The following is a 16,867-nucleotide window of genomic DNA, read 5'->3' as shown; positions in this document are numbered from 1 at the left end:
AAGATAAAAATTTAGCAAGCACAACAACAATAACATGCAGAGAAATTCATAAAAAAAGAAATACTTAATTACAGTAACAAAAGGCGGTAGCTGCCACCGCGCACAGTGGTTGGTTTTCGCTTAAGAGTTGGGAGCAAATGTTAATAGGGGAAAAAATATAAATAATAAATATTGGAGAAATGTAAATTTTTAAATTAATATCAAAATGAAAATTTTATCGAACATTTATTGTGAGTTGTTCTGAAGATTTTAAAAAATTATAATTTTATTGAGATGAGAATGGTTTTTCATTTTTAAGTCTATTTAGATGTATTTGTGAAATGAATAAGTCTTCTTCTAGATTCTTTTTTAAATACGCATAATAATTCCCGAAGAATTTGTTAAAGGTCCGTTTTGAGTTACAACAGGAAATAAAGTGAGGTTTTACCAGGAGGCGAGTGTTGGACTCCTTATCTAGTAGCAGAAGTTGAAGTTATGAAGTCGAGCCTACGAATATTTATATCACCATTTTAACGAGGTACTCATTTTTTTGAATCAATATTTTTCGAAATCGAAAATTTTCGAAATTTATTTTTTTTTGATAATATTACTACTATGGTAAAAAACGGCATAGTATAAAAGGAAAGTGCTCAGATTATTCATTAAAAGCCTTTAGTTTTTTTTTTCAACCTAATATCCGAACACCCACCCACTGTGCGACGAATCAAAGCATACAACGGAAAAGGTGATGCCAAAGTATTTAAATAAGTTTTATTATTACTTAAACGCCTTTAAACAAGTGTTGAGAGAGAGCACGCGCGTTTTGCAAATAAAAAATAAAAAAATTATAACAAAAACAAAAACAAAACAGTTTCATATGTTGCCATCAACACAACAACACTTGCCGCCGCCACAGCACTAAACAACAACGTCAACGGCATTAAAGGTGGCCCGTCCGCATCATTTTAAAGGCATGTTTCATCAAATCACAACCATTGCTGTTGTTTTTGTTGTTACTTAAAACAACAAACATACGAAAGAAGTAACGATGAATAAGCCTTGCACGAAAAATAACACTCATCAACATATTAAAATAACAATAAAAGTAAACACACCTCTGAGTGTGCGCTGTCAAGCAATAGCAGCGGCAGCAGCAATGTTAGCATCATCAGCAGCAACAATAACAATAACAAAGTAGCAATCATTTGAGCAAAAATGTTAGGCGTCACGGATGTTATTGCGAATTGTTGCCGCGGCAGGGGGAGGGGACGCAAGCATTTTGATCGATTGTCACCGATCTTGTGGCGCTGCACTGGAGCAAAGCATTGAATCATGAGCATTAGGGGTGAAGAGGGAGAAGTGTTGAGGAGTTTGCTCTAGCGCGATTGTTATAGCGGGCGTGTTGCGGAAATCATTTACACTCGCTGCCTGCCATGCATGTGCGTCCGTTTCGGCCAAGTTAATGCGTGTCATACATGGTTAGCTCGTTCATCTTCATCAGCTGCACCCTGTTGAGAAGTGTCGCTTTGTTTTTACTATTATGGGGAAAGACTGAAGGCGGTAAAATTTTATTAGCGATAGTTCGCTGCTTAGTTATGTAGTTTATTGTTATTTTAATTAAGCGACGATTTATTTGTTGTATTTATGGTACTTTATGTAACGACCTTAAAAGGCTTTCGCAGAGTTTTTTATTTTAAAATGCTTCCTGGTTGCTGATATTAGAAATGAATTAGGCTTTTTGCATCAAATGTGTTTTGAATAGCTATCAAATTTCGAAGAAATCGGTCCAAACCCTTCAAACTTAACCCTAGTTGTTGTTTATAATTTCAGTACTAGTAAATTTATTGCTTGACCATTTTTGCCTTTCCAACAGCGACATTTTCCGCAATAAATTGCATACAATTAGTGTAATCAGTTTTCAATTGTTTAGTTAGTTAATTCATTAGGCACGATTTCGTGTAAAAATTGAAAATTGTTACAAAAATATTTCAACAAAACGGAGTGACAACATTGTGCATAAATTTAACTAACCATCGCTGATAAGCTTAACAATTGCTTTGTTATACACTTTAAAGCAACGAAATGTATGAAAATAGCAATAAATTTTAATAACAGTAAAACATAAATATGGAGTTAATTTGACGCTGGTGATTATATTTGACATTGTCTAAGCATGGATTTGCTTTATCCATAGAAAAAGCCTAGCATCTGTGACCTTTATGATAAAGTGATAAGATAATGGCTTCTAGACAGTTGTCTAGATGCATTCATTACATAATTAAAAGTTATTACGTTTTTGTTTATATACTTACATATATTTTTATGAAATTTAATACTAATTTATTGATTTTTATTTTCCAGATAAGAAATGTGAATTGGTATGTATACTATATAATATTTCTTTCATAATTAAAAAAAAAATATTTTCTATTTATTTTTAACTGAAATATATTTATTATTTTTTTTTTAATATAAATAAGTGATCGAAATGCTAAAATTCTTACAACTTTTATGGTATATAGAGATTATTATTTCCTTCACGATATGAGTTTGCAATGTCATCATACTCGTCGCGTGATATCATGATATAACCAATTAACTTATTCCAATCACATTACATATCGTTTACTTAGAAATGCTATTTTAGTGCTTGAATAAATATTTTTTTGAAGAAATTAGTTAGTTTTACAACGTGACGTGTTGATGTGATGTTATTGTTTCAACCAATTTGCTTAATTTCACTAAATATTTACCTCTCGTTTATTTAAAAAATACAATTTAGTACTTGAATAAATATTTTTTTGTAGGAATAAGGTTGAATTGCGCATCACATGTGATGATGTGATGTGAATTATCATATGATGCAATGTGATTGTTTTAACCAGTTTGCTTGATTCTGCCACATATTTGCCTCTCATTTATTTAAGAGTATTATTTACTGCTAGAATAAATCATTTTTTGTAGAAATTAGTTCGATTTCCGACGCGATGTGTTGATGTGATGTGGATTATCATATGATGTGATGTAAAGATTTTAACAAATTTTGCTATTTATTACCCTTCATACGTCTCATTTATTTAGAAATACTATTTTGTGCTTTTAAAAATAATTTTGTATGACGAAGCTCTGGTTTTAAGAGGTGATGTGATGTGATTTATCCTATGATGTGATGTCATGATTTTACAAAATGTATTCGTTATTTAATTTTCTATGATTAAAAAAGCATAAATAAGCTTAAATTATTGTTAAACGAGACAGTAATGCGATTTTTAACAAGATGTGATGGTGTGATGTGAACGATCATATGATGTGATATCATGACTTTACAAACTATAGTATGAAAAAGACTATTTTTGTAGCACGAAACTCATAAATATGAATAAACAAATGGTAGAAAGTGTGTGATGTGCTGCTGTGATGTCGATAACTAACCATGCGATGAGTGATCACAAAGTGAGCTATTGTACGTTGTGACTCGATGACATGGTGTACATTTTAAAGTCAAGAGTTATATAATTAATTCATTAAATAATTAAATATTTGTTATGCTTACAGCAATAATTAGCAACCATTTTCAATTAATAATTTTTTATGATAATAATAAATTCGGTAATAATCTAAATGGATTTCAATAAAAAAGTTAATAAGAAATTAATTAAGTGAAAACATATTTATGCCACCGAAAACATTGTTGGCGCTGAAATGTTTTCTTTTATATTTTTCACATTCGCGCATTTCGCTTTACTGTTTGGATTATATTATACATATTTACAGTCTGGTGAATTATTGCTTTTTGAGGTACAATTTGGAGAAGGCATTAAGATTTTTTTATATTTTAATTTCTTATTGCCACTCATGGCAACATTTGTATAGCCATTGATGTAAAGCTGCTTAGCGCAGATTAAGTATTTTTTATTTAATTTCATTTCAAATTCGGTTTTTCTCTCATATTTAATTAATTGCGACTTTAATTGCTTTTACGAAGCGCACACTCTATCGGCGATTTCGCGCTTTAATCAAGACTAATAATGGCTGAAATTTTATTGCGGACTGAGTCATTATGTAATAATGAAATCTAAGAAATTTAAACTTTTTTATTGGTGGCATGAATATTTCTAAGAAGTTATAGAATTGCTGATTAGTCGTTTGTTTGAGATTTTGGTTCCAAGGCATTCATACGAAGAATAATCACAATCACATCGTGCGACTATTAGCTAAAAATAAATCGAGTCTTTCATACATTTGCCATGGACATAGTTCAACGCAGTGTCTACGAAGATTGTTACTGTTACTGTTAGAAATTATCTGAATTAAAAAATGAGCATGAAAGTTGACTTGGTGACAACTTTATTTCACTGGCTTAAAGCTGCACTTGCTGGCTTTTGACTTTTCTTTTCTAGGCATTCTAACGGCTTTTCAAGCTATAATTTAAGCATAAAAGAGGTAAAAACAAAACAAGCAACAAAGACCCTTAACATTGGCTGAAAACCTTTAGGTCTACGAAAACTAACTCCAGGGTTGCATAGACTCTACAATAATAATTTTTATAAATGCTAAGAGAAAAAGTTTTTGTGATGACAAATTTCTTTTCAGCTTACCAACTAATTAACTAATTTTTAGCGAATAGTTATGACAGCGATTCATTAATTAATTATAGCTATTCATTTCTTATTTCAAGTCTTCATTTATTGTCACATAACTCGAATATAATATTACATCAACACTCGGCTAACAGTGAAAAGTCATTAGAAGATTATCATTTTTAATAGAAATTTAAAGTCAGTTTATCAACCTTTCAACCAAAGGGTTAAACAATTAATTAGCCCATGGCAAAAGCGGCATTTTCTCTCTCACTCTCTGTCAGATGACACACATATGTGCGTATGAATTAATTATTTCGACTAAAGTTCGCACATTGTACGCTAATATATTTCTACATGGGTGTTTGTATGTCTGCATAAAAATATTAATATGCGTGCGTTTGTATGTTGCCGGCTGAAAAAGAAAACGGTTCACCGTCTATTCAAAGGTGTCGCTGAACTTGTCAAGCAACTACTAAATATAAAAGCAGCACGCTTTTAATATTATTATTTTTTATGTTACTAAGAAGTAACAACAATTTGTTGTTTAAATAAAACAAACACGGCAGATTAGCTGGCGTAACGGTATGAATCAAGAGAATAGCCGAATTGGGTCAACAGGTCTATTACAAAGAATATATGATATAGAAGAATATGAAATGAAAAAAAGTATAAAAAATGAGAAATGATAATATAAATCAAGTAAAAATAACAAATGTGGCAAACTAATCATATAGCAATTTCAGAATAAATATAATAAAGATAAAAATATTTTTATTTTATTTTTTTTTTTAATAAATATTTTTTATGAATAAATATTAAATAAAATTTAGAATTTAATATAAAAAAGAAATACAAACATTTTTTACTCTTTATATACAAATATACATATATAAACATACATATGTATTAGGTTGTCAAATATCTTGCCTTTTTGTCTTTTGTCTTTTAAATTTCGCGGTTATGTATAAAACGCTACAGAGCACGTGTCTGGCAATACTATACATCTTTAAAAGGTCTTGACATAACCTATAAAACGACGCTATGCATGATTAGTTTGGATATTGCGTTCAACAGTTATAAAGATGGAGTTCACTAACGCCGAAATTGGCGCTTTTTAAAATTTAACTTCGTTTAAGGCAAATCCGGTAGAGAAACGTTTCGTGAGATTAATGGAGTTTTGGGGATGGTACTCTATCACAGTAGGAGGAATGGTGTTCGACGATTCAGAGCGGGTGAAAACGACACCATGGATAAGCCAGCCGGCGGAAGACCTCTAACTACGAATACCGATTAAATCATGGAAAACATCGATTTAGACCAGCATGGGACTAAACTATTTTAAACCATCTGCATAAGGCTGGATACACAAAAAGGCTTGATGTTTGAGTGCCGCATGATTTGACGCAAAAAAGAATTTCGGGACCGAATCGAAACGGAACGAACTCGATCCATTTTTGAAGCCGATGGTGGCTGGCGACGAAAAATGGATCACATACGACAATATCAAACGAAAACGGTTGTGGTTGAAGGCCGGTGAATCATCCCAAACACCTGTGTGTTTGGTGGGATTGAAAGGACCAGACTTAATTCTACCATCTGCTGCGAACAACTCGCGCTCGACCAGAAGCGTCCAGAATTGGCCAACAGGAAGGGTGCAGTGTTCCATCAGGACAACGCCAGACCACACACTTTGTTAATAAGTCGTCAGAAGCTACGGGAGCTCGGATGGAAGGTTTTATCGCATCCACCATATAGCCCGGACATAGCGCTAAGTGATTACCAGCTGTTGAACTCAAAAGAGGCTTGTGAATAGTGGCTGTCCGAGTTCTTCGCAAATAAGGAGGCGGGCTTCTACGAGGGGGGTATTATGAAGTTGCCGTCTATAGGAAAACTGATTATCGAACAAAATGGCGCATATTTGTACCAAATCCGATCACTGTAACACTCTTTATAAAGCATTGAATAAAGAGAAAAAAACGGAAGGGAGATATTTGACAACATAATCTCTACTAATATTATAAAGCTGAAACTCGTTTGTTTGTTTGAACGCGCTAATCTCTGAAACTACTGGTTCGAATTGAATAATTATTTTTGTGTTGGATAGTCCATTTATCGAGGAAGGCTATAGGCACGACCAATAGGAGCGAAGAAACAGTGGTAAATGTGTAAAAAACGGGATTTTGGCAATAATTCGATCTCAAAATGGCATTACGTTGGCTCTCGCATCTACTGGAATTGCAGCAACGCTACTTGAAGTTGGAAGAACGGCACATACGGCACTGTAGCTTCAGTTAAACATGCAAATCTGTGAAACATATATGAGATGAGCGTAGTTTTCTAGAAGCACTTGACAGAACAATGAAATTATTTCGAAATCAACAGCGGCGGAGGAATTGAACGCATGTCTCAAGTCATCGTACTTGTGGCGGCACGCGAAAACCATATGATTGACCATGAATATGCGTGATCGATCATGAAGAAAATGATTTGCCATTTCAGTTCAAACGTATTCAGTTTCCAACGAGACTTTGGGATGACAATCAACAGGTCTCAAAGACAGTCGCTGGTGGTGTGTGGCATAAATTTCATTCACGAGTTGAAAAACCATCTTCTCTGTACATTTACGCACCGGAACAGAAAACCAAAATGTTGTTTATTAAGCTGAGTTACATTGAAAAAAAATTCAGAAAAATCGCAAATAAATGTTTTCCAACACTATACAAAATCAACTTTGTTTTCAAAACAAATAATTTCACGCAGTGCAACGACTGCGGAGTCAGCTTGTATATTATATATTTTTGATTAATAATATTTTTTTTTTTCTATTTCGAAAATTTTTATATTAAAAGCTGATATTTTTATAATAAAATTAAAAAGATTTATAATATATTAATAAAATAAATTAAAACAAAAATTTAGATTTTTTATTATTAAAAAATATTTTTTATTATCAAATAAAATTTAAAAAAATAAATACTTAATTAATTATACAAATTAAAAAATAAATTTTTTTATTGCTCAAACAATAAATTAATAAAAAAAATACAAAATAATTAAAAAAATATATACATTATAACGCCTTCAAACTGGCTTAGAATCATCAATAAAAGCTGACTACTGCGAACAAGAAAGCTTTGAAATGCCAGTTGAACTGGTCAATGTTTCACACACTGTTTTGGCGTAGAAAATATTTCAACAATTTCTAGTATATATTTCCTATTTACGTTTGGCCTACTTATAAGAGCTTTCACCTAGATTTTTTCGGTTTTATAAATTTACATATTTACACAGATTTTAGCAATGTCATGTGTATGCATATGTGCTTTATACAATTCATTAGCAATTTTTTTCGATTTTATTGCTTAATTTTTTACTAATAATTGAATTTTTATTAATACAATTACCCGCAATTTCAATAATCAACGAATAACACAAATAAACACATGGTTTTTACAACAACGCTTTAATTGTTTTTGTACTCTCTGGCGTAGAATTTAATTGTTGCATTAAACGCCTTTTATGGCCTAAAAGTTAATGAACTGCACGAGCACTGCTCAACCGCCCGTATTTCTCAGCTCACAATTTTTTACTTTGCGACTGCTATTTATTTAGAGGTTTGCTCGCATGCGCACCATTTGTTTTTAGTATACAAACATATATTTATTTTACATTTGTTCTATGTATGATTGCGGCAGGTGGTGTGAGTTACTGCCACAGCACCTGCCATTGGCCTCAAGCTATGAATGTGAGTAGCCAAAGCGTGCACTTATAAACATACAAACACATGTTTATAGAATTTATAATAACACAATTTGCATTTATTTTGTATGCTAATGAGTTTCAAGATGGAATTTCTAATGTGTCATCGAGGAAAAAAATGCGAGGAGTTTTTTCTGCGTCTCACTCAGCGTCGTTTTGTTTTCATCAGTTGTACATACTTACATGTATAAGTAATTATAAATAGATAAAATTGTCTATATTTACAAATACAACGATTAAAATATATTAATTTTCAATAGAAAGGTTTTGTAAATTTAATGAAAATTTATAAAAAAAAAAATATTGATATATACATACATATATATGCAGGAATGCATATAGATTTCAAGTTATAATCCTCGCTTTTTTTAAATCGCATATCAATAATGACATACATATATAAATAAGAAACTAATTGGCAATAATTTAATAGCTGTTGATGAATAACAGAAACGCAATTTTATTTATTAAAGAAAACTAAAAAAAAAAAACTTTTTTAGAATATTTTTAAAATAGCTTAGTCATTCCATTAGAACTTTTATTCTATGGAACTTTTCCATATAAAATATAAATAAAACAAGTAAGGAAGGGATAAGTTCGGGTGTAACCGAACATTTTATACTCTCGCAATTTATTTATTTAACTTTATTAATATTATATAATACACAATTTGACCCACATATTCGTCATATATATTGTATAAAGTCCATTGAAAGTTGGAAACCATAATATTAGGTTAGAAGCACCGAGGTCGTCGTGTTCGATATATGGGGCCTTAAAAACGTATGGTCCGATTTCGGCGATTTTTATAATGGGGCTGCCACACTATAAACATAGTATTTGTGCAAAGTTCTGCACCGATATCTTCACTAGAAGTTATGGTATATAGGAAGTAGGCGCGGTTGTGAAGCGATTTGGCCTACTTTCACCACATTTCATTGGGATGTAAGGAAACTCTTACAAACCAAGTTTCATTGAAATCGGTTGAGTAGTTCCTGGGATATGGTTTTTGACCCATAAGTGGGCGACGCCACGCCCATTTTCCATTTTGTATAAAAATCTGAGTGCAGCTTCCATCTGCTTTTTTTTATGTGAAATTTAGTGTTTCTGACGTTTTTCGTTAATGAGTTAACCCACTTTTAGTAATTTTCAACCTAACCTTTGTATGGGAGGTGGGCGTGGTTATTATCCGATTTCTTTCAACGAATGCAGAAGTTTGGCTTATATAGCTCTATTGGTTTCCGAGATATGTACAAAAAACCTATTTGGGGGCGGGGCCACGTCCACCTTCATACCAAATTTTATTTCCATAGCTTTATTTATGGCTTAGTTATGGCACTTTATGTGTTTTCGGTTTTCGCCATTTTGTGGGTGTTGCAGTGGTGCGATTTTGCCCAACCTTCCTATGGTGCCAAGAAATAAGTGTGCCAAGTTTCATTAAGATGTCTTAATTTTTACTCAAGTTAAAATCGGGTTTCGCCATTTTGTGGGCGTGGCAGTGGTCCGATTTTGCTCAACCTTCCTATAGTGCCAAGAAATAAGTGTGCCAAGTTTCATTAAGATATCTTAATTTTTACTCAAGTTACAGCTTGCACAGACGGACGGACGGACGGACGGACAGACAGACATTCGGATTTGAACTCCATTCTTCACCCTGATCACTTTGGTATATATAACCCTATATCTTACTCGTTTAGTTTTGGGTGTTACAAACAACCGTTATGTGAACAAAACTATAGTACTCTCTAGCAACTTTGTTTCGAGAGTATAATTATCTCTTTTGCTTTTAAAATACTCATTACATTTCGAGATCGCGAGTGGATTGAGTGCATTCCTGATATCGTTAACTGTCAAGCGTATAACGCGTTCTATTGTTCAACGGTGGTTCAGAAACATATATTGTATCAATGACTCACGTCTGAAGATAATTTATTTTATAAAATATCGTGATATTTTCCTGCAAAAATAGCGATCGATCGTATTTTCAACTAAACGAACAGCGATGGTAAAGTCAGTTCACACACCTCTGTCAAAAGGTTTTCTGTATACTATAGAATATAGAATTGTTACCAAGGGTTCTGGCTAGAACTATAGAACTGAGAGCGGAATTCTCATTGATAGGTGTATTTCGACCAAGACTTTCTCTTTTTCAACATTACCCGATTTCATGTCTCTTTCATGTAGTTCAGAAGTCGATAAAGAATATACTTTTAATACAGAGCTATTTCAGTATACTAAGAAGTAAGACTATACTGCATTCTATAGAGAATATCTTATTAAATATCGAAACAATAGATCTTTGGGAATATCTTAACAAAGACAGATAGTTTGCGTATGGTTTGACAGGTCTTCGCTTTGTCATTTTCTTTCATTGGGGTCGCCAATCAACTTAGTTCGAACCACAGCTAACTTCAGGGCCTAGATCTATATGAAAGCTGCGACTATGGCAATGATTAGATATATATTTCCTTGTTTGTCGAAATCATCCTTACGCTTATGAGCAGCTGAGGTGTTTTTGATACCTTTTTCTACGCTCCCACTTGTTTTCCAAAGCCAATCAATAGAAGAATAAAAAATTTCAACAAGTTTGTGCCTAACAAAGTACCTCTAAACAAAACACTTTTTTTTATACATACGTACATATATATTGTATGTACATATGTATATATTTGCATACAGTAAATATCTAAAATCATTAACAAATTACAAAAATTAATCATAAATACATGTGGCAGCGTGCTGTGTCAGTTGCCGGCAACCGGAGATTTAAATCTCAGCGGCACTGGCGCTCGCTCATCCATATGTACACTGAACGCATAATTAAGAAAAAAATAAAAAAATAAATAATTATTAATTTCGGCTTCAGGTATTTATGTAGAGTTGTAAATTTCAAATATTTGTACTCTGCACGATTTCCTACTTTTGGTTTTTGAAGTGGAGAGGTGAGAAAAGGTAAGATGTGGAGAGTAAGCAAGAGTAGCGGCTTAGACGCTAACAACCTACACGCTTTTGAGTACATAAGTACTTACTACATATGTATCTACAAAACGAATCTCTCTCTTCGCGTTAACAAAGCCGCTTGAACTGCGCTAGATTTTGCCAGAAAGCCACTGAGTGCTGATTGCAATACTCTGATGGCCTAAAAATTGGCGCGAATTGCTTGGCTTCTCTGCAAAATTGTCACAAATGTTAAATGATTTGAAATTATTAGCGGCGGCGGGAACTTTTCGTGCCGGCACTTGAATGCTTATGAGCACATTGTTGAGGAGTCTCGAAGAGTTTCTTCCATGTCTTTTTGTAATTATAATTGCTTGTACAATTTAAATACGCAATCCAATTAAAACTCGCTGAGGTAATCAACGCTTATGTTTATTTACTTAACAATTTTTCTAATCAAAATGAACAACATCGTAATTGAAAACGAGATTCGGATGATTTAAAGCAAAAAAATAAAAGATTTTAGTATATAAAAGTTCAAAGAATTGGCAAACTCAGCTGTTTCAGTATTCAAAACTCAATTTTCGGTATTGAAAGCTATTCAAAATTTATCAAGTAACAGACGTAGTTACAATTCAAATAATCAATTTTAACTTTACGTCCACAATAACAAGAATAACAACAACAGCAGCAACAATAAAATGTTACCCACAAAGAAAAAAAAAACGACAAATGAAATTTTTTGAAGCGACAAGCATATCGTAGCCGTCACAGACACCGTAACGAACCTCATCTCCTCAAGCTCCGCTTCAGTATTATAATCTCTGTATGTATTCTGCATTGGAATCGTATAAGTGTAGACGATTTGCTTTTATTTGTTTTCATGATTCGTTCTGCGTTCTTAATGTAACTGATCGTGCACAGTGAAACGATTTGGCGATGTGACCGAACAAAATTTTTTGATTTATTACTAGCATTGTTTTTTTGGTATTCTAGGTATTATCCACTTCATAAATATCTAGCAACACTCCCATTTTCAAATGCATTTTTTAAAAACCTCGAGTCATGTACCCACTTTGCTACCCACTTGATATGCTTATGAGACTAGTAAAGCTGTTACTATTAAGACAGATGAAGGTCATTGGATTGTAAATAATTATTCACTGAACTTTCTAGATTATTACGGGAAAGCTTTAAAGATAGAAGTCAAGCTCAAGAGCTGTGCTATAATTTTATTCAGAAACCTATATTTTCCAACTAGCCTCAGAAATACTTGGAATACAATTTTATTTGGGACAAATTATTGCTCTAAGTTCCGTTATGATTATAGTCTTTAAGGGGTTATATACAGTTAGACGGCCGAAAAAAAGTGAATTTTCCAGAATTTTTTCTGAGAAAACTTTTTTATTTATTGATCCAAAAATTTATACACATATTATGGTATCTTTTAACTGTATTTTAAGACTTAATACTAGTAAAAATATTTATTTGAAAAAGAGCTACAGCTGATCTCCAGGAGCTCCTCTCAAAAAAGACGTTTTGCGGTGACCACTATATCTCGGAACTGGATCATCCGAAATTAAAAAAACCAAACAGATTTCGTTAAAATAATGTTAAATCTAGTAATTAATCGAAGAAATAATCAAAATAAAATTTTTTGACAAAATGGCGGTTTCTCAAAAAAAAAAAATCGATTTTTCACCGAAATTTCGGCCTTAAATTGTTTATAAAAAAAAAAATATTTATCGGAGAGAACAAATCTACGATTAATTACTAAAAAATCTTTAAGAAGGTCGTGTTAAAATTTGAGACTAATCGGTCTAGCCGTTTTCGAGTAATGTTGGTCACCGACTTTGAAAACACCATTTTGAGAAAAACGCGTTTAAAGTTTGGACCTTGTACTTCCAAGCACTCTGAAACGCCTTTTCAAATTTTTCATTTGCTTGTAACTTTGAAAATATTCACCGGAACGATATGAAATTTTCTGTGTGTATTCTTAAATATATGTACATTAAGAAAATGAAATAAAAAAAATCGATTGTTTGAAAATTCTAACTGTATATAACCTCTTAAAGAGTGTTCCTCATGCCGTATATTTAATTCATATATAGAGGTTCAACGCTCCAACAGTAGTTAAAGGAAGTTATATATATATATAGACCTAAATGGGTTTTGGTAATTCTCCCATTGCACCGTATTACTTTTTATATTACTATTTTAAAGCTATTTACTACGGCTTTGGAAGTAATCGGGATAATCGGGCTATACTGGATAGATTGTTCGGTTACCGGAATCCCGATCAATTGTACAATAGGAAACATATTTTTTGTTGTTGTATAAATAAGGTATCTATTTCCGCCTTTTTCTGCTAGATTCTGCAATTATAAACCATGACGAATATTATTTCAGTATCTTAAAATGTTAGGAAGTTATTTGACTGTTAAAGGTTTCAGAAGGTCATCACTGAAGAGGTTCAGAAAATATTTTGAGACATTTTCTCAAACAGATCTAGAGACCTAATTTAATAATTTTGATACAAATTTTATCCCACTTGACACACTGTCCCACCAACCGATGGGGTTAAGAATATTTTCGAATGTCTCTGCCAAATCAAATAAACAAAATACGAATAATATGAAATTAAATAAAGTGAGCAACGCAAAAGATTGTATCTCTGCCGGCGATGATTATTGTTTTTCATTTTGCTAAGCGGTTTTTTTTTACAACTGGGTGCTTTTTGCGTTTCATATACACAAAATGCGAGGGAAACGCAAAAGATTATTGTTGCAAAAAAAAAAAAGTATTATAAATATGGACAACGAAAAAAAAACAACAAAAACAACGAGAAGTCACAGCTAAGATACACTAGCAAACGGTGGAGTATTTGTCATCTCCACACAATCGCACAAAGCGAAGCCAATTCTCTGGAAGCTGCGTTGTGGCACTTTGCAACTGAGGCTGACTGCGGAGACCGGAGACTAAGATAGCTAAGGCGATGGCGCTGGCGCTGTCGATGGCGACATAAAACTTAACACAATGCCTTACAAGCCGATCAGTCGACAACATTTCACTTTGGCCGTAGGAAGCAACCGTACCAATCGCACCGGCAGCAATAGCATCAACAACCGCAGCTAATAACGGAAATATCAGCGGTGACAGCAACAAATATCGGAAAAGAAATTTTTATAGCAGACGCAGACGCGACATTTTTACAGTTCTTGGAAGTTCTCGGCATTAAAGACACGCTGTTAATTTAAGTGTTTGAGTTGAAAAAAAGAATTTGCATTTTGCATGTCAAGCGTTTAATAAACGTGTTGTGGGTGAAGTTAAACGATAATAGACGGACAATGAACATGAGACGCTGTCAAAGCGCTTTGCTGGTAAGTTTCAATGAGAGGGATGACTGTGTGTGATTCAAATAAAATTAATTGCATGAGGTTTAAAGGTGAAGCATAAGCTAATGAAGTGTTTAGAGAAAATTAAAAAAATATATTGAACTCTTATATTGTGCCATAAATACCATACAAAATACTTAACGACTACCGCAATCGATCATTTCACAGCACCTGTCGCTGTTACTCAGCGTTTTGGCGCTAGACTGCGCACTAGCCGCCTCCATTTACACCTTGGACGACACAGCACCCCTCAAGCCCACCGAAGAGCCCACCAAGTTTGTGGTCATCACTGAAGATGTGATACCTGATGTCGCAAATACAACACAGAAAGTCATACGCGTTAATCCACTCGATTTGCCAGCGCTATCCGAGGATTCCAGCGGCAGCACGGACTCATCTCTATATAAAATACAGAGCTTACTGCCCGCCAATCGCAACTACGTGAACTCAAATCGCATGCGCGGCAAGAAGACACGTCCCAAGGACGTCAAGGCCGCTGTCGAGACCAACACTGCGGATTCGCCGATCATACGTCATATTACCGAACCGAAATTTCGTAAACCGAGTCGCAATCAAAAGAAGAACCTGCATTTCCTCTACAATCAGGAGGCTTTAGATGGTCATAAAGTGAGCAAAACTATGAATGTGCGTGTGGCGCCTGGCGCTTATCCGGTTTACTATGCGGTTTCGAAAACCAATGGACGCTTTGGTAAATATCCTCTTAAGAGTTTTCGCACGCCAACGGAATTTCTAAAATATTTGGCCAAAAGTAAGGTGACAGCGTTGGAGCAGACGCAGCGCTTGGAGAGTTGAGTGTTGGCGGGATTGTGGTAGGATGAGATGGTAGAAAAGATAATTAGTGTAGCTTAAATATATGTATAATTAAGTGTAAGTTATGATAAAATGGAAGCAAAATATGCAGCTTTTTTTAAAGAGCGTAGATGACTATGTGTGTCGAAGCTCTTATTTCTTAAGTGAGTAGGTAATTTTCTACTTTGGAAGCGCTAAATTATTTAATTTCGTCGAAAAATAAATATTTATTATTATGGTATGTGATTTGTATAATTAATTTCAGTTTAGTATTATTTATTAGTTTTAAAAATAGTATTTATAAATAGTGGCTTAATGTACTTAAAGATTTATTTATGTACTTTTACTTTATATTTATAGAAAGTGCCAGAATAAAGTCAAATTATATAGAAAACAGAAAATAAAATAATTTTTGTTAATCTGAAGAATACATTCTCAGAGCAGGTCCGAAAATTTTACAATTAAAACATTTCTCTCGGGTTCTTTCTGTGCATATTTTTACTGAGAAGACCTAAAGTTAAGTAATCCTTGAAATATTCTCTAGATTATTTTGATTCTATATTCATCTCTCCATAAAGCAAAAATATAGCCATTGCTTCATGAAAGCAATTTAATTGATGAAAATCGGTTTCGGAATATCGTCACAATTTAGCTATTGATATCAATGCTTCGGAACTGCGGGGCAACAAGAGTGATAATGACACGACGATCTCGCGGTAAAAGCACTCTCATTAGGGGCATCTGGGGGTAATTTGAGAGATGCAGAGCCCCGACATCGGTAATGGGATATTAGAAGGCTATTGTAATCATCAGTGAGCATATTTCTTTGTGTCGATCTTGAACCATTAATCCAGGTCTCAACTCATCTATATATCCATGTTGTGTACGTTTACTATTTAAGAGATGAGACAAAGTGGATCTTCCCTATCTCTCTCCCACACAACGGATTTCCCCAGATTATAAAATTTTCTTGGAGAATCAATCTCTGATTCAGTGGTCATTAAAAATTTTGGTATTTTAAAGCAATAATTTGGGGAATTCAAAGCAAAAAAAGTGTAATATCTTCTTCTGGTGAGTAATTAAATTTACAAAAAAGACACATCAATAACAAGTACTAATTAAAAAAGCACCACGCAACTTAGTACGTGTTTCGTAATGCTTGAAGTATTTCTGTTGTTCTTGCTAGAACTTACTTCGACTTGGTTATATCCATATATAATTAATAATATCGCTTCAGAGTAAAATTTTTTTGTGCTTTATTCTTTCAGTTTTGTTTTTTTATTTTTACCTAATTACACACTCCTATTAAAGATGTTCGCACCTGTTCACTGAATTTGCTTAAAAAGTTGTTGTTTTGCGAAATATTAATCCAGCTGTGACGATAGAGGTTTGCTTTATTGACTT

At 33.3% G+C, this 16,867-nt stretch overlaps 1 protein-coding gene across 1 annotated transcript; it reads left to right on the top strand.

Annotated features, from left to right (window-relative positions):
- The first annotated feature begins 14,187 nt into the window (after positions 1-14,187).
- LOC105209258 (uncharacterized) lies at positions 14,188-15,853 on the top strand. Its single transcript, XM_011179572.3, has 2 exons — positions 14,188-14,638; positions 14,822-15,853. The coding sequence occupies exons 1-2, from the start codon at positions 14,606-14,608 to the stop codon at positions 15,464-15,466; spliced, it is 678 nt and encodes a 225-aa protein (XP_011177874.1). The 5' UTR covers positions 14,188-14,605; the 3' UTR covers positions 15,467-15,853.
- Positions 15,854-16,867: the final 1,014 nt, after the last annotated feature.

This window comes from Zeugodacus cucurbitae, chromosome 6, assembly GCF_028554725.1.
Source record: "Zeugodacus cucurbitae isolate PBARC_wt_2022May chromosome 6, idZeuCucr1.2, whole genome shotgun sequence".
Classification (NCBI taxonomy): domain Eukaryota; kingdom Metazoa; phylum Arthropoda; class Insecta; order Diptera; family Tephritidae; genus Zeugodacus; species Zeugodacus cucurbitae.
This window is presented reverse-complemented; position numbering and strand designations above follow the sequence as displayed.